This window comes from Labeo rohita, chromosome 2, assembly GCF_022985175.1.
Source record: "Labeo rohita strain BAU-BD-2019 chromosome 2, IGBB_LRoh.1.0, whole genome shotgun sequence".
NCBI classification, from domain to species: domain Eukaryota; kingdom Metazoa; phylum Chordata; class Actinopteri; order Cypriniformes; family Cyprinidae; genus Labeo; species Labeo rohita.
This window is the reverse complement of record NC_066870.1, coordinates 11,465,550-11,488,557: the sequence shown is the minus strand read 5'-3', so window position 1 is coordinate 11,488,557 and position 23,008 is coordinate 11,465,550. Positions and strand designations below refer to the sequence as shown.

At 36.4% G+C, this 23,008-nt stretch overlaps 3 protein-coding genes across 3 annotated transcripts in view; 1 reads left to right on the top strand and 2 right to left on the bottom strand.

Moving 5' to 3' along the window:
- ssbp3a (single stranded DNA binding protein 3a) overlaps positions 1 to 1,373 on the bottom strand; it is a 55,161-nt gene extending 53,788 nt beyond the window's left edge. The window contains exons 1-3 of the mRNA XM_051129838.1: positions 1,190 to 1,373; positions 740 to 812; positions 558 to 619 (exon numbers count right to left, since the gene is read on the bottom strand). Of these exons, the coding sequence (XP_050985795.1) occupies positions 558 to 619; positions 740 to 812; positions 1,190 to 1,245 (191 nt within the window). The 5' untranslated portion in view covers positions 1,246 to 1,373. The remainder of the gene's footprint in view (positions 1 to 557; positions 620 to 739; positions 813 to 1,189) is intronic.
- Positions 1,374 to 2,018: 645 nt separating this feature from the next.
- acot11a (acyl-CoA thioesterase 11a) lies at positions 2,019 to 14,197 on the top strand. The gene is given in 17 exon segments (XM_051131935.1): positions 2,019 to 2,175; positions 3,035 to 3,242; positions 4,343 to 4,412; positions 6,218 to 6,278; positions 6,701 to 6,802; positions 7,089 to 7,236; positions 7,701 to 7,851; positions 8,388 to 8,507; positions 8,610 to 8,724; positions 8,726 to 8,749; positions 8,835 to 8,890; positions 9,324 to 9,390; positions 9,707 to 9,790; positions 10,076 to 10,209; positions 12,590 to 12,721; positions 13,550 to 13,676; positions 13,752 to 14,197. Coding segments are annotated over 16 exon segments (1,734 nt in total). The 5' UTR covers positions 2,019 to 2,175; positions 3,035 to 3,058; the 3' UTR covers positions 13,911 to 14,197.
- A 940-nt stretch (positions 14,198 to 15,137) lies between these two features.
- fam151a (family with sequence similarity 151 member A) lies at positions 15,138 to 22,452 on the bottom strand. Its single transcript, XM_051131926.1, has 8 exons — positions 22,259 to 22,452; positions 21,880 to 22,035; positions 21,497 to 21,646; positions 21,254 to 21,413; positions 20,197 to 20,421; positions 19,261 to 19,397; positions 16,209 to 16,343; positions 15,138 to 16,125 (listed from the first exon to the last, which is right to left on the bottom strand). The coding sequence occupies exons 1-8, from the start codon at positions 22,434 to 22,436 to the stop codon at positions 15,467 to 15,469; spliced, it is 1,800 nt and encodes a 599-aa protein (XP_050987883.1). The 5' UTR covers positions 22,437 to 22,452; the 3' UTR covers positions 15,138 to 15,466.
- Between the last annotated feature and the right edge of the window lie 556 nt (positions 22,453 to 23,008).

The window sequence follows — 23,008 nt, the reverse complement described above, 5'->3', positions numbered from 1 at the left end:
GCAACAGTTTGAAGTTTAAAACATCTTAATAATATATTTGTTTCTTACAAATACACGTTTTTTCACTTCACAAGATGTTAACTGATAGACTGGAGTTATGTGGATTCAGAATGGACATTCTGCAGCTTCCATTCACTGCAGAGGATCTGCAAGTGATGTAATGCTAAATTTCTCCAAATCTGTTCCCATTAAGAAACTACATTTTGGATGGCATGAGGGTAAGTAAATTTCCAAAGAATATTCATTTTTGGGTGAACTATTCCTTTAAGACTTTATGGGCTATCTGTTAAAATAAACTTTTCATGCTTACATTTCCAGGGAAACCGAATATTAACAGTCAAATCATAAAAATAGTTATTTTTAAATTAAAATGATTTTACCTTTAGATTATTTTAACATATTCTTTAAAGTCAAAGCCAAGTATTTTTTTTTCTCAGAAGTTTTACTGTCTGTTATCCATTCTATTAACATATTCTAAGATTAAATTTCATAATACATTGTAAAAATTCCTATTGCTGAACAATACTAATCAGGTACTGAATATAGATAATACACACCACCACCAAGAGTGCAGAAAGCCTGGTGGTTCACCAAGGGTTATGTTCTTCTCCCATCTTATCTACACATAATAAAAAGAGACAGCAGAAGACTTTAATACAGTGAATGCACAACATGATTTCACAATGCACATAATCATGCACACATGCTCTTAAAAAAATGAACATATGCACATACACACCTCAGATAAAAACGTCTGTGCGGATTTCTGAGCTCCCACGTGTAACAAATATTCATAGACGTATAATGCCAACCTGTACAATCAAAACAGATGCCTTACAATAAAAGGTAATAAAATTAACAATTAAAAACTGTCTGGTGTGTTTCCATACCAAAAATAGTCTTATTCTTGTCCTAAAAATGTAATATTGCAGCTGGCATTCTACATATACTGTATTTCCAGAACAATAATCGATATCACCATGAACGTTTGCAAATAATGTTGTAATACTTTCTTATAAGTTAAAAAAAAATCTATTTCGAAAAAAGACATTATATCAGTTTCCACTATAAAATTACTGGAATGTCTTAAACAAGATTATTTGTTAGGAAACAACATAACATAACGCAACATCAGCTGTGCGTGTAAATAAGCGAGTAACGTTAAAGAGAGAGGGACAGCAGCGCTTACTTTTCCCGAGCTTGCCCATCCGAAGGCACTGCGGTCCCTTTACCTTTCGCGAACATGACTTGTGCTGCATATAAACACGTCTGCCAGCTTGACTGCGATGTTTCCTTATGCTCCAGCTGTCAACGTGCAGCCCGCCTCTGACCCCATCCGCTTCAACCGACCCTGCCACAGCCAGATCATGAACTATGGGCGGGACCTGTGATTTATGATTGACAGCTTTATAGACCAATGAAGCTTTAGTGACTTCACAATCCCCCTCATCTGCATAAAAGTTAAAACAATAAAGTCAGGCTCGAAATCAATGCATAATTAATTTTGTCCAGCTGGGTGTTATGAGAAATTGTGTAACTTGTCTCCATCTCGTAATCTGCTGTATTAACAATTACTATGGAGAATAGACGGGCACTCCTATACTACAATATACTTTCAAATATCATTCAACATTAAATAATAATAATAATATACAATCAAATAAAATGTATATATATATATATATATATATATATATATATATACACACACACACACCTATTATTATTGTATTAATATATTGTAAACCTTCTATTTAAAGCGCTATTCTATGCTTTTAAAGACTTGTTGCGCCACCTGTCGGATAGCAAATTAAGCGATAATCGGCAGATGTTAAAACATTCCGTGCTGTTTGTAAACCCGATTGTTATGTTTGAAGTAGGTTGTTGTTTTTAATGTGAGAAGGATCCTAAAATTAGTATCCTAAGATATTATCCTATCCTATCCTAAGTTTTGTGCACTTTAGAGAACATATGCAAACATGAGACACAGGGCGGGGTCTTACTGAATAGGCTACTTGTTAGTGAACACTATGTGCGCGGCATTGAAGACGTAATTTGTTGACTTCCCATGCGCGCAGGTCTTCCGTGAACACTTGACTCTGTCACTGGAGTAATAATCTTTAAGAAATAAATTGCTGTTTCACTGTGTCAACCAGACTCTCTAGGCAGATCGCGGTAAGGGTGTGACTGATACTTTATATATATATACGTCAAGACACGTCTCTGCTTAAACTTGTTTTCGAAGCTGTTCTACATGCTCATACAACTGCACCTCTTTTCACTTCATATAAGCGCTGCGCAGAAACACAAATGCACATGACATCTGTTTTTATGTTAAAGTGAATTTGTAGATGAGTCTTATTGGCACAGGAATGTTTAAGATTTTGTCATTAAAACGAAGAGTGTGAACGATAAAGAGTGTCATAGAGGTTACCGAACGTTGCGCAATATTCAACAGCAGTAATGAGGAGTTACCAGACCAGAAGTACAACGTTGTGAAGTCCAATTACATGTGGTAAAATTTCCTGAGCTATTAATTCACAATCAAATTATCGGTATTATATCTCAAGTATTTCATGATGTTTAGTGTACCGGCAAATGTATTTAAAAATAAATGTAAGAAATAAATAAACAAATAAATAAATAATGTTAATAAAATAATGGACCTGGGTCCAGTCAGTGTTTTAGACGATGTAAAAGTGCATTTATTTTATTTTATTTATTTAATTATTTATTTTTGTTCATATAAATGAGAATTTTGGATGCAAAACTTGTTTTAGGCCTCTATTAAGTAAACAAGTACACATTATACTTTTCAAAAGAAAAAAAAGAAAGAAAGAAAAAGAGAAAAGAAAAGGTTTTTAGATTTAATTTCAAAATCAGAATGAAAATTACAGTTTCTAGTTATGTGATACAATGACCTCAATGACCAGCACTTCATTGTGGCTGAAGTGTCAAAATACTTTATGTGATTGCTGTATTTAAAGCAAAACTCAAATTTCTAATATTAGTGTTGAATATTATTCGCTCTCAGCTGCTAAATCTTCAGCCCCTCAGCATGGCATCAGAATCCCATTTTAAGGAAAATCTGCATAACCTTCATCTGGAGGATGAAGGGCACTATCGCAACCCTTCAGAGGTGAAGATGAGCCAGATAGTGCTGCCTTGCCATGCCAATCACTGCAGAGAACTGAGCATCGGACAGCTGCTCAAATGGATGGACTGCACAGCATGTCTTTCTGGTAAGTTTGTACAATAAATGACACAAAGCACTTTTAACCTGTATTGTAAAGGCTCCAGAAATACTCTATATAAGGATATGAGTGTTAGTATAATACTGAGGATGTGACTGCACACACATCTAGATATAATCTAGATGTGTGTACATGATGGAATCATCTTCTGCATGGAATGTGTTCTAGACTGTGAGAGCATTACTTGAAATATTTGCAGTATAGGATAAATTATTGTGCATTATACAGTAGGACTGTGAAAATGTGTTTTCCCCATACTGATTTGTTTTATTTTTGTGTATATTTCATGCTAAATTGTCTTCAAATTTCTCGAACAAAATGTAACATAAAACAGAAACAACAAAAGTAAACACATACAGTGTCTATGTTTTTTTTATATATATTTTTATATATATATATTTTTTACTAGGATAAGTAAGGCCTTTTAGCCAACTTCATGCTGTTAAAAAAGGTTCTACTGAGAAGTGTATTTACGGAACAGGGCTGTGTTGTAAGCTGATTGTATTCAGGCATCATGTGGGTGATGTTATGGCACATTCAGAGACACAGAGGCTTGATCTTACTGATGATAAGACTTTCATTTTCCCAGTTAAGGCCAAAGGCAGAGCAAAAGTAATATGGATGCATAACACAAATAACTAAACTTTCTAAACAGCCAAAAATGAGATGATAGTCAACATAGAAAATAGAAGTGACTTTCAAAATTACAATACTCAAAATTGGGTTCTTGCTAGCCAGCAACAGTTTCTTGCAAAAGAGCATTCACAGACATCTGTTTGCTTTCTCGTCTCCCAAGCTAATACACTGCCTTCATTAAACAGGGTTGATTTTTCTTAAGTAAATAACACTATCATTTAAAACATTGTATTTTGTGTTTACTGAGGTTGCCCTTGTTTTCTATAAGATTTTGTTTTCATTTCTCAAACAATTTAGTACGAGATATAGCATACTTAAACAAAAGAAATCAAGAGGGGGCAAATACTGCATTCCTTGCACATCACCTGGAAGTCATAAACAGGCAAATCTTTTGAAAATGGTGTGAGATTCATTAGTGCCAAGATGTCTTATTTGATCTGTTTCCATTCCAGCTGAGAGGCATGCTGGATGCCCCTGTGTGACAGCTTCTGTTGATGACATCTACTTTGAGCGCACCATTGGGTACACAAGAAATATCACTTATATTTTAGATAATTAGAGCCACATATCAGTGTCTTTTGAAAAACATCCTAACCAGAATGTAATTTCGCCTGAGGGAGTACTGGCAGTTCTCTCTGGTTAATTGTTCTGTTAAACTAGTATTATACAGAAGACTGTTACGTACTCTTCCAGTCTGTCCATTTTCAGACTTGCACTCTCAGACCTGCACACCTGCACTTCTGCAAGTGACGTCACTTGCAGTCTTTTTTATTTTTTTATTTTATTTTAATTATTTATTATTATTTTTAATTGAATCTCTCAACATTTTACAACAGTATCCAGGTGGTGAAGACAAGAAAAAAAGAAACTAAATTACAATGTCACTCACAATCGCCACTTACACTATCTGCTACCTGCTACTCTGCTACTTGTAATCCACACAAATTGTGCATAATGCCAATGGAGACAAGACGCTGTGATGGTTAAACGATTAAAACTAATAATAGCATAACGTACAGGATCATGCATGTCATCTGTAGGGGATAAAGACAAGACCCGCAAATCTGTGGCCACAGAACAGCAGAATATGAACGCAATGCGCGAGGTCTCTTGTTAAGCGTTTTCCTCTCTTAAAAAACCATTAACACTTAATATGGCTTAATGTATTAAGATAGTGCTATTAAAAGAAATTCGATATACAGTTTATTAATATAATGTATATGTAGGCTATATAGTGTTTTCCCCCACAAAATGTGGCGTAATGTGGCATAACGGTTTAAGATGATAAAGGCTAAACTCGGTATGCTCCTGTTCATTATTAAAACAACTACAGACAAGCAGGTGAGCCCAGAATATATGCAACGGTGCGTATATTCGCATTTCTCCAAATAGAATAATCTCTAAAGGTCTTTTATATCATTGTGTTTTATTTATATTGATTTTCTAAGAGAGGAAAACGGCTATTTAACGCATTCCATTCTGGGCATGTCTGCTTGCCTGTACAGAGTTGGTAGTTTTTATATCACTTAATGCATTTCTTACTGCACATTCATATCTGCTGGTATGTAGTTTGTCAAAAATAAGGTTTATACTCTATACTTTGGTCTTCATCATCTTGTGTTCATGGCCATATGCTTGCCTTGAAGTACATTAAATTAATAAACTATATAACAAATTTGATCTTTTAATGGCACTTGTATCTTAATACATTAAGCCATATCAAGTGTTAATGGTTTTCTATGGGAGGAAAACGCTTAACGAGAGACTTTGTGCATTGTGTTCATATTCTGCTGTTCTTTATCTCCTGCAGATGACTCGCAAGACCCTCTACATTATGCTATTAAATTTGTTTTAATTGTTTAATCACCACAGCATCTTGTCTCTATTGGCAACATGCACAATTCGTGTGGATTGCAAATGACATTACAGGTAGCAGAGAGTGCAAGTGGCGATTGCAAGTGACATTGTAATGTAATTTCTTTTTTCTTGTCTTCACCACCTGGCTACTGTTGTAAAATGTTGAGAGATTCAATAAAAAAAAATTATAAATAAAATAAAATAAAATAAAACAGACTGCAAGTGACATCACTTGCGGAAGTGGAGTTGTCTGAGAGTGCAGGTCTGAGAGTGCAAGTCTGAAAATGCAAGTGCCTGTCTGCAGCCAGACCCCTCTCAATCTGTCAGACTGCTAGAATAACACAGCATCAATCAAATGTATTTGTGATTAGAGAGGAGAGGCTCAGTAATATAAGCCCCAATAGAAAGCAGCCTCTAATATATCATAAGTTACTGTCAATATCCCTTACATTTGAAATACACTTTTTCAGTGTTGGACAAGTGGTCAACATTAAAGCCAAAGTCAACAGGGCCTTCAACTCAAGCATGGAGGTAACAGCCACATTTTATGGTATAATATGAAAAGTCATACTTATTACACACTTATTACACATTTTTAGCAAAAGTTACTCTACTAAGACCTGCAGATCTTTTTGAAGTGGTTTCTACTCTTATGTAACACTGAGGTTTTTAAAACCTTTTGGTGCCAAGGAATTTAACATGTTTCCAAAGTAAAACACATGGACTTTGATTAAAGCGAATCCCTAACATATCTGCAGAATATTTACTTTATGTTAACTGGATATCTTTTTCTGCGTCTTATTAAGTGTACTAAAAGTACTGTATCAGAGTTATTAGAGTACGGTGTTAGAGTACAGATTATTATAGAGAACCATTTTAAATTCTCTTCACATTTATTTGTAGAACTAAAAAGTAGAATGTTAATTTTTCATGTATGTACTGGTGTTTGTGAGGTGGGGATAGAGGTGAGGTGTGAAGACCTATACAGTGGCCATCATTCGAGAGTGTGTCAGGCATTTGCCACATTTGTCGCCAAACGCACAGATGCAACAAAGGTATGAGAAAACAATGGCATAGTAATGTTTCTAATAATGATGTTTATAAATATGCTATGCTCACTTATATCTCAGTTAATGGGGAAAAACATGCTTTACAAACTGATTTGACATTTTTGTTATAGCTGTGGAAATAAGGAAACACTGCAAACAAGGAAACACAGCAAATGGCATGCAAATAAACTATGCAGACACAATTGCTTTTTTACTCTGCACTCAATTTTTAACCAGTTACTAATACCCAGGATATATGTAGATAAGAAATCTGTTAAGACTGTGACTGCAGGTGCAGCTGAAGCAGGTTGTGCCCTGCACACACCAAGAACAGGTGGAGCACAGCTTAGCAGCTGAGAGGAGGAGGATGCGAGTCATTCACCATGACATCATGCAAGACTTGCTCAACAACAAGAACGTCCAGAGAAGTATCAGTGAGGGTAAGTGTCTTAAGTGGTGGAGGCATTTCCCTTTTGGTGAAGACTTTGAACAAACATTACGCTTAGGCTCACAGACTAAATACATATGCCCATGTGATAATATCTCAGACACACTGAGTTACTTGGTTTTAAAGGGATAGTTCACCCAAAAATCTAAAAATCTGTCATCATTTACTCACCTTCATGTATTTTTAAATCTGTGTATCTTTCTGCGGAACACAAAAGAATTTATTTACTGTAGAATCCCCACTTTTTTGTAAGGAGAAAGTTATAGAGAAGAAAGTCATACAGTGGAACAAAGTTATACAGGTTTGGAACAGCATAAGGGTGAGTAAACAGTGACAGAATTTTCATTTTTAGAGTGAACTATGACTAAGCTTCTTCACATGGTCTAGACAATCATGTAGTTTCCTCCAAGAATCTGTTTAGCTTTTTGAGGAGGTGTTTTATTGTTTGTGAGGCAGAAAACCTTGATGAAGATGAGGCTTTGCCAACAGAAAGAACAAGAGTGGAAAGTGTCGAGCTGGTACTTCCGCCTCATGCCAATCACCAGGTCAACACATTTGGAGGTCAGATTATGGCTTGGATGGAAAATGTTGCTACCATTGCAGCCAGGTGTGTGTCTGCACACTTGCAAAGTGCATTTTTATACAGCAGTTAATATTTACATTTATTAACTCTTATCCTGCACTAGATCAGGGTTCAAGGTTTGTAATGTTGTCACAAACATGCTGCAAAAGAGTACATTGAAGCTTCACTTTAAACAAAGAACACAAGCTTCAGCTTTCTTAAAACACTGTAAAATCATAGATTTTGTTCAATTTAAGTAATGTGTGTTAGATTTTGATGTGAGAGAACAAAAGGGGATGAACTTTCTCACTAGAGGAAGTGTTATTTTGGAATATGGACTTGTTATGGATTTGCTTTTTTACAAACAGATAGAATTCTTGTTTCATTTTGTAATGAGTATGTCTCCTAATACAAACTGCAACTAATTAGACAAGTAGCAAATGAAATCCCACAAAATCTTACTGTATATATAAAGTATGTCAGCACAGGAGTGAAAACATATTGTGTCTTATAATGATCTCATAATGAATAAAAATCTTTAGTAACTTTAGACACATATATCTCTTTTTTAATTTTTTTAGTCGTTTATGCAATGCTCATCCAACTCTGAGGACTATAGACATGTTTCACTTTAGAGGCCCTTCTCATGTTGGAGATCGTTTGATTCTGAAAGCCATTGTCAACAACACATTTAAGAACAGGTTGGCTTATATAATCTATCTATCAGTATCTAAGAGATGTATTTAGATTTTAATGATTATATGTTGATGATGTCATGCGACTCAGTATCTCTGGTTTTGTAGTATGGAGGTAGGTGTCTGTGCAGAAGCCTATTACGGAGATGAACCTCTGAGGCACATCAACAGTGCCTTCATGACGTTTGAGGTGCTGGATGAGAAAGGAAGGCCACGTCCACTGCCCCCCCATAAAACCTGAACCTCAGGTGAGAAGTCCAGATTTGGTGTTTATAGTGCAAATTGGATATTGTAAAATCTGAATTTTGAATACTATTCTGAATTTTCTGACAGGAGGGACAGAGGAGATATCAGGAGGCTCTTGCCAGGAAGAAGATTCGTCTTGATAGGTAGCAAAACTGGTGCTGATCCTTTCATAACAAGAGCTCTAGCTTATAAAACCATGTGAGAAGAGTTGGCTAGACTGCAAAACACTCAGCTCACCCACAGATGGTGCTGTCACTGTGTGTCACTGCTAAAAAAGTAGATCCACATAAAAATTTTTTTTTTCTAATTAGGCTCAATTCTGAAGTATTATATTATTATTTATTATAATATTATTATTAATATTATTTCATTGGGACCCTCATTTAAAACTTTCGAAAATCTATTTAAAAATCTAAAATTTATTTAAAAACTAATAAAATTATTTAATGCAATTATTAAATTATTATTGAAGTGATATAACATAGAATTTTTCCAGAGCATCATTTAGCTGTATTGCCTGTTGTTCAATTTCTCTCAAAAACATGAATTGCTCATATGGTCTTTGTTTCTACTCAGGAAGTACATTATCTCATGCAAGCAGACCGAGGTGCCACTGTCTGTCCCATTAGACCCCAGTAACCAGGTAAATTTTCCTGCTTCAGAAAATACATGTTATTCAAATATCTTTAAGAATATTTACCATTACAAGGTCCAAACTTGTGGCACAAATAGGGCTTAAGTGTAAAACAAAAAAAAGACTAGGTTGAAACATTTTCAAAAATACTTTGGTTAATATGTACTGCTGCCATAGTACTGTTTCAGTAGTTATGAGATATTTACTTTTTATATATTTTACTCACAGTGTGTTTCACTCACATCTCGTTTTGAGCAAAAGCACTCTGATAATGTGCAAAAGAGATGGAAAGCACTATTTATTGTAAGCCTATTTTAATTTTCAGGTTTATCTAAGCTACAATAATGTGTCTGCATTGAAGATGCTTGCAGCCAAAAACAACTGGGACCTTAGCTCAAAGAAGAACAATGTAAGCACTATTCTTCATATTTCAGTTGTACATTATAGCGTTTACACCATGGGTGCCCAAACTCGGTCCTGGAGGGCCGGTGTCCTGTAGAGTTTAGTTTCACCCCCAATTATACACACTTGAAGCAGCTAATCAAATGCTTACTAGGCATACTAGAAGCTTCCCGGCAGGTGTCTTGAGGCAAGTTGGAGCTAAGCTCTGCAGGGCACCGTCCATTCAGGACAGAGTTTGGGCACCCCTGGTTTACACTTTAATGTTAGATACCTTTTGTCTTGCACTGGGCAGGTGAGCCTGTATACACTGGAGGAGAGTCAGTATCTGTGTTTCAGGGTGGAGTTTGAAATGGAAATCCCAGCACAAAGAGCATTCATCCTCCTCTCAGATCTCAGCCGCAGACATGAATGGGACCAACACTATACGTGAGACGCTATACATACCATAGTATTATTAGCTACTGTACAGACTGCAAAATTTTAACTACAAATGGAATATCGAAGAGTAGGGATAAATGCCATGCTTATTTACTCAGAATGAATAAATTTTTTATTCAGAAAATGTTTAGTACAAAAACGGTTCGAACATAATATGAAAACAGATATTGGTTTTCAGTTTGAAAAGGTGTACGACAGGGCTGCATCTTGTCAAAGCCATGATTCAGAAAGGCCACACTAGGGGAGAATAACATTGCAATATGTGTAGGTGGAACAATCTGAGGTTTGCTGATGACACAACATGATGATTAAAACAAAGAAACATATGAAACGTTTTCAGAGAAATGTCAAAGAATAAAGCCAAAGGTTGGGATTGGAACTGTACTGAACACAATCATGTCAAATGATAACATCAGTGAATTTGAGCTTGTCTGTAACGGTAAGTATGGGATCCAAGTGCAAGCTGTATTAAAAGCGAAGAGTCAAAACAGTCAGGATCAAACACCTGCAAACAACAATGACCCAGGGCAAAACAAAAGAGTAATCCAAAAAACAGACAGTGGTCAGGGCAGGCTGCAAACAATCACAAAATCCATTAAACAGTCCAAAAAAATAAATAAATAAATAAAAATAAAAAAATTAGGCAAGGCAAGGAAAACGGCAAATAAGGTAACTATTTGAATTGTCTGCTTATAGCCAATCAAGACTCAGCAATGTGTCTGTCAGTGTGCAACACTGTGAGTCTGTGATCAGTTCCTGGTGAGGGGATTTTGGGAAATGGAGTCCAGTAAGGAATAGTCTTAATGTGATGGAGACCACTGATTGTAAATGGGAGGAATACCAGGGCCCGGATTCTTAACAGAACACTCCCTCGAAGGCTCCACAAACACAGTCCAAAAGGAAGGTGGAATAGGGGGAGGGATGAAGGGATAGGTCCTAGTGGAGGTGGAGGACCTGGAGACTGAGGCGGAACTGACGACCAACACTGCAGAGTTGATGGGACCAAAGATCCCCACAGTGGAGCAAGGGACCACCAGGGTGGAACTGAGGACCGTGGCTGAGCTGGAGACCTCAGAGGAGCTGAAACACTGAGCATAGTGAGTTTATTGGTATTGATTTATTGTAACAGGGCGGACAAAGGATTCAAGAATGGACTCTTTGGTCAAGGCAGGACAGGCAGGGAACTGGCAGACTGACACCAACACAAGACTGAGCTCAAAGGCTTGAGTGGACTTTGGCACAGATTCACAGACTGGAACACGCTCTGGAGGAGTAGCAGAGAAGTGTGTAGCCCAAACACACAATCAACAGAACCTCTGAGATTGTCATGTCACTGTGGTCACCGGGATAGACTTCAGTGGTTCATTTAGTCCATGAAAGAAAAAGTCAACCAGGGCAAAGTCCAGGAGATCAGAGAGATATACAAAGGCGATGGAGGTGAATTATCCTGATTGTTGGGTCCATGATTGGCCTGAAACACTCAAAACAGCCACGGGATCCAGGTATGGCTGAGCCTTCTGTAAAAGACAGTGTGACAGTGGAGTAGGGGATCCAGGTGCAAGCTTTATTAAAAGAGCGTAGTCAAAACAGACAGTGTCAAACACCTGGAAACACCAATGTCCTAGGGCAAAATGAAAGAGTAATGCAAAAAAACAGGCAATTGCCAGGGCAGGGCAAGCAGCAAATGATCACAATAAAACTAAGCTATGCACAGCAATACTGTGTGTCAGTGTACAACTTGAATAGTCCCACTAATGGGAAACGTGAGTTTGTAATCAGTTCCTGGCGAGGTGATTCTGGGAAATTGCCAAGGAATAGTCTTAATGTGATGGAGATCACTGGTGGTGATTGGGAGAAATAACAAGGCCTGGATTCATAACATTGACAGAGAAGAAATTGAGATGTTTTTGGGTGCCCTTGTGAGCATGGGTTAGACTAGCACTCAAGAAATATTGCGTTGTTTGGCACTGTGCAAGTCAGCTATGAAGTCTCTAAACATAATTTTCAAAAGCAAGTATATGAGACTGTAATATGCTCTGTTGTCAAGTACAGTTGCACACAACCAAATTCTTTTGTAACTAACAATTGTAAATCTTTTTTTAAAAATTATAAAAATATCTGCATCTGTTCTTCATTATTTTGGAATTATGCTTGCCTTGCACATACCCGATGTGGCCACTGCAAGCACTGTGAGCATTGTTGTTACCAATGTTACATTAGTAAGTCAGCCATTTGTGTACATGTAAAACCTTTTGTCTGTTATATGATCATACTGTATATTATTTTGACTGCATATCCTTTATTAAAAAAATGTTAATTTAAAATGCCAATTGAAAGTGAAATTTTTTTTTTGCATTGTTTTGTGCAGTTTGTGTAAGCTGCTCATTAGGGTTGATGAGGATGATTTCATCTATCAAGTTGTTACTCCTTCGGTCAGTAAAGGAGGAAAAGATCAGGACTTCATTTTACTGGCCTCTAGAAGACCGCCCTGTGATAGCGGGTGAGGATGACAGTTCTAGGTGTGGTACTAAAAGCTAACATTTGCTACCTTCTGTGATATATTTCTGAGTGCACCAAGTTAGTGCATTCTGATTGAAGAAAAATATTACAAAACATGTTTTTCTTGGAAAAATGTGCTTTAATAAATTGTGCACAATAAGACCAGGTATTAAAATGTCCTGGCTCTTCCAAACTTTATATTGGCAGTGAATGGTGGTTAAGATTTTGGAAGCAAAATAAAGTGCATCCATTCATCTCAAAAAAGTGCTCCTCATGGCTCCAGGGGTTTAATAAAGGCCTTCTGAAGTAAAACAATGCATTTGTGTAAGAAAGATGTCCATATTTAAAACTTTATAAACTGTAATCTCAAGCTTTCGCTCAGAAAGCCTTTATTAACCCCCTGTTGACGTATGGAGTACTTTTTATGACGGATGGATGTACTGCCCTAGCAGTAAAATGTAGTTAAGTAGTTACTTGTAATATGTATGTTACATGATGCAAGAATAATCTAAAAAAATAACAAAAGACATAGAAGACAGTTTAATGCACCTAGCACAAGGTTAAATATGTAATGTTCCACAAAGTTTTTTAATAAGGCATTTGCATAACAACTGTTACTTGATGTGTTGGGGTCTTGTCTATTTCGATTACTCAAATTACACAGATCCATTTTGGCATTAGTAGTGTTGCCATAAGAATGCATAATTTCGAGTCTGAGGAAGTGAACAGCTTTGAGTAGAATGTCACAAGTTGTCATCTAGTAATTATGACATGGCATGAATGCAGCACGATTTCTATAATATTTACATATGATGTGTATGTTTTATAGGGATCCATATGTAATTGCCCTACGATCAGTTGCTCTACCCACTCACCCAAGCACAGAGGAGTTCCACCGGGGTGAGGTGGTCTGTGCTGGGTTCACCATTTATGAGGTTTCGAAAAGTATCTCAAAGGTAGGAAAATACTAAATGATGGTCACAGTGTACTTCACAATGAAGTGTCTGATAGGTTTCCTGTTTTGCCCTCAGATTTCCTACTATAATCAGGCCAGTCCAGAAGTCCTGCCATACATCTCCACTGACATTGCAGGCCTCTCGTCCAGTTTCTACTCAATATTCTGTGCATGCAGGCAGTATCTACTGGACAACATAGCCAGTACATCTACATTCACCCCTTCTACATTATAAGCAGCAGCTGCTGGGCTGAACTCATGATGTGCTATAACTTTCAAATTTCAGTTTATGTTTTTACAGGGGCCATATTCAGTAATTTTGTAGTATTTAAAAATGTTTCTCTCTCAAGGCTAGGGTTAAGCCAGGAATACACTGTTCAAGTCTGAACACATTTAAGAGGTTGTGAGCAAATTGCACGCTTTATGAGTCAGTTAACTTTGATAATTGTGTCAAAGAAGCACACGTCAGTACTGTATGGCAAGCACATAAATTTTTGTGCTAAACATGGAGGTTGGAGTTTTCAGTGTTGCTGTTATTGCTTTGGAAAGAAAACGGAAATAAAAATAAGGCTGGGCAAATGATCTGATGAACAGTATAGAACAGCATAGTCATTCGATTCAGAGAGTCTATTTGTGTGTGTCAGTGTATGCACAGCTATATGGTTGGTAGCACCTAATGTGATGTGTCTGTGTATGATTTGGGAATAAGAAGATCACTACTCAAATACAGGCCGACCCTCCAAATTTTTTCAATATGTTTAAAAATTATTTGGAGCTCAGGAGGTGCTTGTAATATAACTTAGCTTGATTTGAAAAACTGGATGATGCAAAATGAAATGAAAATAAAGAAAAAGAAAAAAGGATTATTCTTTGGCATTTTCCTCACTGGTTACTCACAACACATATATAGTGAAGCCAGTGAAGTTTGATATTACATGATTATTTTTCATCCCTTCTCTGACCTTTGTAATTAAACTGGTCACTTTTGGTACTGTTTAGTATGTAAATAACCTCTTTTATGGGACCTCTTTTTAAGCAAGGCAAGTTTATTTATATAGCACATTTCATACACAATGTTAATTCAAAGCTCTTTCCATAAAAAATTATAGTAATACAAACAGTACTCATTAAAATTACATAAATAACAAAAAATACTAAAAACAGAAGACACTGATAAGTTAATAAATAGATTAAGAAGATTAAAATAAAACGTGCAGTGCAAAAAGAGTAATATTTATTGACTAATCTCTCTACATGTGAAAAATGTGATTTCTTTTTTTTTTAAATCCATTATAGGGCACCCCTTGTGCCTCAGCAGCCATTTTGCAAAACCACTGTTACAGTGCAACAGGTTCACTTAACATGAAGCTGAACTATATTTAAATATAAACCTCATTTATAACACTCGGGTCAATCAGAATACTTACATATTACATTAAACCATTGTTTAGCACCATTGTTTTTGTCTAATTTTAGAATACTAACATGTCTTTGCTTTGCCTTGTCTTATAGCAGTATTATTTTTGGTGCAGGGATGTATTAAAAAATGAGAATTTAATTTGATTACTGATTCTTTGTCATCATGATTAAACATAATGCTTAAAAATAAAACCGTAAAGAATTGAACTGAATTTAAATAAAGTTATTGTTAAAGGTGTTAACAAACTTTTTTATAATGTATGCATGAAAAAAATGTAATTAGTTACTAATCAAAATTATCTTGTCCATGAACAACTTAAACCACTGTTTGGCTGTTGTGATGTCTTTGTCACTGCTGTATGATATTGATTTTCAGACTGACAGATTTGCTATATGTTCTTTGTATATATTGGGCATGTTGTAGAAGTTCCGCTGTCTGCTCACTGCTCGGATAGCCATTAAGCTTGCAGTCCCAGTATTGAGGCCTGTGTCCTCTGTCCGATGCTCTAGAGTTAGTGAGAAGCGTGATTGTGCATGGATAAGGCTTCTACATCCAGTCACGGACCTGTCCAGGGCCTCAGCCTGCAGCTGCAGTGAAACATCTTGCCAAGCCCCCTGGAAGAGCTGCACCATGTCCTCCACCAGCTTTGGTTTATAGCCTTCATCAAGGACCTCTTTAGGCCACCCTGGAGCCAGAGTCACATATGGAAAGATTTGATCAATGGTTCTCAAGAATTCTTCTCCTGTCACATAGTCTTGTATATAGAAAGCTCCGTGTGCTATGTCCATGTTGATCCAGGTGGGGTGGTGCAGCAAGTCTCTGTCATAGGCCTGACGGAGGAGCTCCAGTGTGAGGCTTAGCTGACTGTGTGACTTTATCCTTAAGTATATTCCCCATGACTTCTTGGAGGCAAGAATCAGCTCCAGGCAGTCCTGTAGTGGGAGCTCAGGCTGAGAACCTTGAATGACGGGAATGTTTGGTTGACCTACACTAGATATTACTGGGATCACCAGCATTCCTCCTGGGCTGTCTGCAAAAAAAAAAAAAAAAAAACTTGCATTACGTTTTATTAAAATCTATGCATTTTCACAGTATCACAGCTGTTAAAATCACCTTCGAGCAGGTATAGCAAATAATCTTTGTTGGTCACTGTGTCCCACTGGATGTTAAGTCCATCACTGTTCACTGGCCTGAAATAGTCAATTATGTCTCCACCTGGATAGAATCTTCTGGGTCTGTTTCTCACCTCTGAGAAAAGAAGATGCTTATGTGTTATATACACAATTAGGGATGATTCCATTATAAAATGATAGCCAAACCTTAAAAATTATGACAATTATTTTCATGTAATGAGCTATAACTGCTAAAAATTGATACTATTCTGTTTAAAAAAAGGAAAAGAAAAAGAAAGTCAACAATTTTTAAATGTTCAATGTTAATTTAGGCATGACAAAATGGATATTCATTTTGAGATTTGCTAAAGATTACAAAAGTCAAGAACGAAGTAGCTTTCTGTTGATCAGCATGGCGAATTTACATGAAAAACTAGAAGACGTTGCAAAAACTGCATGAGAAATAGTAAGAAGTTATGCAGTAAGAATCATTTTGTGTTTGTCAAAGACTGACATAATCTCTTTTAACAAACCGCATATTTGAAGTATAAACAAATACATTCTCGCCTAAAAATCTCAGTATTATTACTCAGTAAAACAGTATTATTTTTAAAATCCAGTGGATTTGGACTCATACTCACTGTGAGAAAAATGGAGTGATACAAACTGTGAAATGGTTTGGAGTTCTGTTATCACTAGAATATCACACTCTTATCAGATTTGAGGACCACAAAGAACTGTTGTAATGCCAATAAAGAACCTTTATTTTTAAGAAGGTTAGATGATGGCCAGTGTTGGGGGTAATGTGTTATAAGTAACGCAAGTTACGTAATCAGATTACTTTTTTTTTCAAGTAACTAGTAAAATAACATATTGCTTTTTAATTTACAAGAAAATGTCTGAGTTACTTTTTCAAATAAGTAATGCCAGTTACTTTGTTTTCACATTTATTGACTGACTAATCTCCTGTCCCCATGCTGAGAGAAATCGGAAGTACAGAGGCATTGTGTGCGCTGTGTTAACGTGATGATACTGTAGTTCTAGACTAAATGTGAACATGTATTTACTCATCTCACTTGCAAAAAAACAGATTCATTCTTCACCAAAATGAATTAAAACATTAAAATGCAAACTCAGAATATGACGCAAACCTGCAATGATAAAATTTTAAATAACACAAATACAGACATGAATTTAGTTTTCCTTTAGTCTGAGGCTTCATTTCACTTTGGTGTAAAAGGGCTTTTACATTTGCTAATTTTTTTTTAGATTTTTGTATATTTTTTATACTTTTTATATTAAAAACAAACAAGCAAGCCTTTTACCAACAGCCAACCAAGATTTTAAAAGTAATGCAAAAGTAATGTAACGCATTCTTCTTTTTCTTAAGCCCGTTGCTCCTTCCTGGAGCATAGGCCATCGACAACTGCCCTCCAGTTTTGTCTGGATCCCCACTTTCTTTTTAGGATCTCTTGTTCCATAGGACACTGGTCTGTTCTCTGCCACAAATCAGTGTTACTGATGACCTCTGGCCAGGATCCGGCAGATACATTGGTTGACAAAAGTCTGGATCTTTTTCATGTTTGCTTTTGTAGTCTTCCATGTTTCTGCTTCATACAACAGCACTAACTTGACGTTCGAGTAAACAAACATATCTTGGTATGATGGCTGATCTCCTTGGAGCTCCAGACATTTTTCAGCTGAATGAATGCTGCTTGGGCCTTGCTGATTCTGGTCTTCACATCCGCATCTGTCCCACCCTGTTTATCCACCACACTGCCGAGGTATGTAAAGGACTCCACTTCCTCTATGGCTTCGTCATCTAGCCTCACTGGTTCTTCGCTGGTGGTATTTACCTTTAAGATCTTTGTCTTGCCTTTATGGATGTACAGCCCCACCTGAGATTACATTTTAAGGAGGTGTGTAGACTTGTTCTGCATCTGTTGGCTGTGGGACAATAGCGCAATGTCATCTGCAAAGTCAAGGTCCTCTAGCTGACTCCACAGTGTCCACTGTATCCTGTTTTTCTTCCCAATGTAGTCTTCATGATCCAGTCAATAGCCTGGAAGAACAAAAATGGAGACAGCAAACAACCTTCCCTCACTCCTGTCTTTACCTGGAAGCTCTCTATCAGCAGTCCATCATGCACCACTCTGCAAGACATCCCTTCATAGGAGTTTCTGATCAAGTTTACAAACTTCTGTGGGACTCCATAATGTCGTAGTAGCTTTCACAGTGTCTCATCTCTCCATGCTGTCAAACACCTTTTCGTAATCTACGAAACTGTCATACAACGATGACTTCCACTCAATGGACTGTTCCACAATGATGCAAAATGTTGCTATATGATCTGTACATGACCGGTTGTAAAACCGGCTTGCTACTCTCGAAAGCCTCTGGTCCACTGGTTCTTTCAATCTCTCCAAGATCACTCTGTTAAAGACCTTACCAAGAATTGACAGAAGTGTGATCCCTCTGTAGTTAGAACACAGGCTAAGGTCTCCTTTCTTTGGCAGTTTGATCAGGTACCTTTTTGGTAAGTCCCTCCAAATACTCTCTCTTGTCTCTTCTCACACTCTTCTTTACTTCTCTGTTTGCTTTGCTATAATCTTCCTGTGCCTTTGCATTTGTTGCTCTGGTACGGCTGTTGATAAATACTGCCTTCTTATTTTTCCTATCTTGAGTTTTCTTGTAGGTTTCTGCTAACATCCAGTCTTTCTGCTGTGACGTTCTCTTTCCAATGACCTTCTCACAAGCAAATGTAATGCATTACTCTCCATAAAAAGTAATTAATTAACGTGATTAGTTACTTTTTTTAGGAAGTAATGCAATATTGAAATGCATTACTTTTAAAAGTAACTTTCCCCAACACTGATGATGGCAAATGTATTATCTAAATGAAACAACTGTGAAAATGAGCATGTATAATTACATGTCCATTATCAAAGAAACCACTAGATAATAATAATAATAATAATAATAATATCGGCAGTTAACCAATATTGTACTAATATACTATGAGATTTAAAATGCAAGACCATGATGTCACTCACTTGCAGCTTCTTTGAACTGTGAGAGCACAGGTTCATAGATGTCATAATATATGCGCAGAGGGTTGCTGTTGTCTCTTATGAAGAGAAGGTCATTCACAGTGGGGTTCTCCTTTCCTTGCCACAGGGTTAAACTGAACCTGTGGTATAACCAGAATAGTATATATATGAAATTAGTACACCCTAGATTTAATTCAGCAAATGTAGAATATTCTAGTACTTAGTATGTCCTTCAGAATTTTAAGTATTAAGTATATTAAGTATATACATTTAAGTATACTGCTCTGACCCTTCTTGGCACTGAGTGTACAAGTTCATGACAAATTTTCACTTCCGTCATGTTTAACTCCTGGAGGACGAGCTCCTTTAATGCCCTGGACTTTGACGGGGAGTGTTGCTCAGCCCGTCTCTACAGAAACCCCCACAGCCGCTCAAGAGCATTAAGACTGAGTAAAATATATGTCCACTGAATGGTTTTCACCTTGGGAGAATGAATATCTTCATTGTCATGCTGAAAAAAAAAATCCCCAATAATGCAGGGAATGAGGGGAGGGTAGCATCTTTAGTTTCCATTTTTTGTATTACACCACAGTGGTAATTCATGACAGCATGGATAAAGCACAATTCCCTCACACCTTCAGCACTCATACAACCCAATATAAGAGCTTTACTACCACTGAACGTCACTGTGGGTACCAGGCACTTCTCACTGTATTCCTCCTCTAGCAACACCAGAACATTTTGGATGCTTTTGGATCTGAAATGATTGACTTGGTCTCTTGAGACCAGAGTATGGATTCCCAGAAGTCTTTTTTGTAAATATGAGTCTTGGAAGAGGTTCAATTAGTTTATTGCTTTGGCTAAGTAATTCAAGTGGTGACAACAATCATTTTTATTACTTTTTTTTTTTAACTGGAATGACTGAGGTAACTGAGTTACCTTGAAGACTGGCTAAGCAGCCAGCTCAAATGTGGCCACCCATTCTTGGCCATCAAAGCATGGACAGGAAAGGTGATTTTCTGCGGGAGGTGTCTTACAATAGAGTACATCTGCTCCACCATACTGCGTGTGTATGTAATATTGGGGAAGATGGAAAGATAAAGAACCTTCCATCCTGGAGAGATTGTGACGTCAGGAAATTTCAGCTGGATGAGCTCAAAAAACCTTGAAATAAAAAAAATCAGCAACTGAAAAACAACATTAAGCAGTCAACAGATAAAAGAATTATGTTGTTCAGAATATCAGTAAAAATAATATAAATCAGTGGTTCACATTTTTACATTTCATTTTTTTTCTCCACTGTGTGTATCACTCTGCTTGTTCTTATTACATTACTTGCATTCCAGACTGTGTATTGACTGAAGATTTTTCAGTGCCTCTTTTTGCACATTACATAGTCAAGCCAGTAGGTGGTGATAAGTGACTGTCTATATGAGTAACTTAAACCATTTATGCAACCATTCCAGCAAATTGTTCAAACACACTAATTCATTCAGGAATGAAACAACTGCCTGTTTTATGAGCAAGTCATTGAATTTTTCAATCAACTGTTCTATTCAGGAATGAATCACAACTACCCCAGCTAACAATTTTTGTTTCCCAGAATTCTGGGAACAAAAAAAATTTGGTTAATAAGATAAAACTTAAAAATAACCGTGTTCATGAATGTCTTGTAAACAGCAGGTTTTCTTTACACTGATACAAAAACATTCTGAATAGATATGTTTTAGGAGAACTTTTGAACAAAAGCAATACACAGTATCATACTTGCGGTGATGCTTGGTCTAAATATCAGAACAGCAGTGATCAATTATTTGGTAATGACCAACTAAATGAATGAATGATCGCATTTTATATAGAGCTTTCATTGTGTATTGCTATACACCCAAAGCGCTTTACAATCATATGGGGGGATCTCTCCTCAACCTAAATGACCAAGTATTTTGAATAGTATTCATGTTTTACCATTAAAATGAGATATTTACTACAATCTTACTCTGAAGAATTGATTACTGGCCAGAAATTAGGGACATTAGGACCAGGAAGAATATCTGCATTTATCCACACCGGTCGGTTGATCCCAGTTTGGTTTTTCACTCTCAGCAGATCCAATGAGGGTTCCATAGCACTGATACTCTTAAAATCCAGCTTTATTCCTAATGAAGGAATATAGACACAAAGCAATCTTCACAATATCTTCTATAAATAAAAGCAGATAGTACTGTTCCAGATTGTTCACCTTTTTTTGATTTGAGTACAGCATCCATCCACTCCTCCAGAGTGTTGTCACTGTATATGTCTGGTGGGTGGGCCATGATAGGAATATTGGTTTCATTGGCTGTATTATAACCTTGCACATTTATATCAGCCTCTAGGATCATGACATCACCTGTAATGTATACAGTTAAATGACATTAACGGTTTGAAGGTATTCCATTACATCATATCATATGTAGAACTTGTTATCAGAGCTCTTAACATAAATCGTTAAGAGCATAAATCTCTTATCTAACGTAATACTTATCACAGAAATAAGTTTATTTATTATGCAACTGCTAAGTCAATTGACTGAAGCACAACCTTGAATAAAGGTGTTAAGATAAAACTAAAGATCACTCTTACTGTTCAAGGCCTTGTTCATCTCAGATTTATTGTTGGCTGCGTGATACCATGTTGCATAAAGACCATCCTTTTCCTGAATCTCTCCAATTTGGATAAGAAAGTCAAGCATGTCTCCATCAGATGGGAAAGGCTCTATGTCCATGTCAAATGAAGCATCTGAGATCATGCACAAGCAGTATGCAAAATGAACAACAATAAACAGGAAAAATCTGTATTGGTATTCTCAATTTACTCTGAAATTCCTAATGCATACAATTTCATATTTATGTACCTGATAAATGGTGTTGCATATGGAAATATTCTTAACTTTATATCAAGCAATATTTAATGTCACACTTGAGTTTGTCACATACTCAAAAGCACCGAAGAGCCACCATACCTGATTTTGTGATCACAAATACTGAAGTTAATGTAATGATGAGAAGAAGTGCAATCAGTCCGATACCAACACATAACATGATGAACTTCTCTCTTGTAAAGATCCCCAGAAATGTTTTTGGTTCTTTTCTTTTTCCGTTCTCCTCACTGTTGAAGTTCTTTTCATCTTTTTCTTCCATTGTTTTGCAATATCAAAAATCTAAATGTTTTAGTCAACGAGTCGTTGCATCAACATGCAGCTGCACAATGACTCTGTTTTCTCTGAGGTCCAAACTGCCTTTTATCTGCACACCATAAAATGGTGTGATAGGCCGCACTTTGTATTCTTGTTTGCAACTCTGTGCACAACAAACAACAAACTCCTCACACTTATTTGCAACAGAAAACAAGAAAATGTTCCATATCTGTGGCCTTGCTTGTATGTTACATACAAAATTACATACTAAAAATATATACTGTACATTGTAAAAATACTCTTTTAAGTTGTAAATAAAACAAAGATCATTTGAATGTTTTAAAAGAAAATGCTATCTTTCTACTTAAAAATAAAAAAACGCAATGTTACTCCCTGTTTCTTTTTTAACTATTTGTGAAATTTACTACCAATTTTTGAGTGAAGAAGTAAAAGTTTAAAAGTAAATCCTTCACTTTTTTTGTGTATAATAAAACGTAAATAAATTAAAATAAAATTACACATTATTAAAAGTCCATGTTTATCAGACATTTATCAAATAGCTAAAATGAACTTAGC

What these genes read in the sequence shown, in the direction of transcription:
- fam151a (XM_051131926.1), bottom strand. Translation starts at nt 22,436, where the DNA reads ATGGAAGAAAAAGATGAAAAGAACTTCAACAGTGAGGAGAACGGAAAA. An exon ending in ATTTGTGATCACAAAATCAG is followed by an intron (nt 22,036 to 22,258) that starts GTATGGTGGCTC and finishes GCATGATCTCAG; the next exon opens with ATGCTTCATTTGACATGGAC. An exon ending in TTTGCTATACCTGCTCGAAG is followed by an intron (nt 16,126 to 16,208) that starts GTGATTTTAACA and finishes TTTTTTTTGCAG; the next exon opens with ACAGCCCAGGAGGAATGCTG.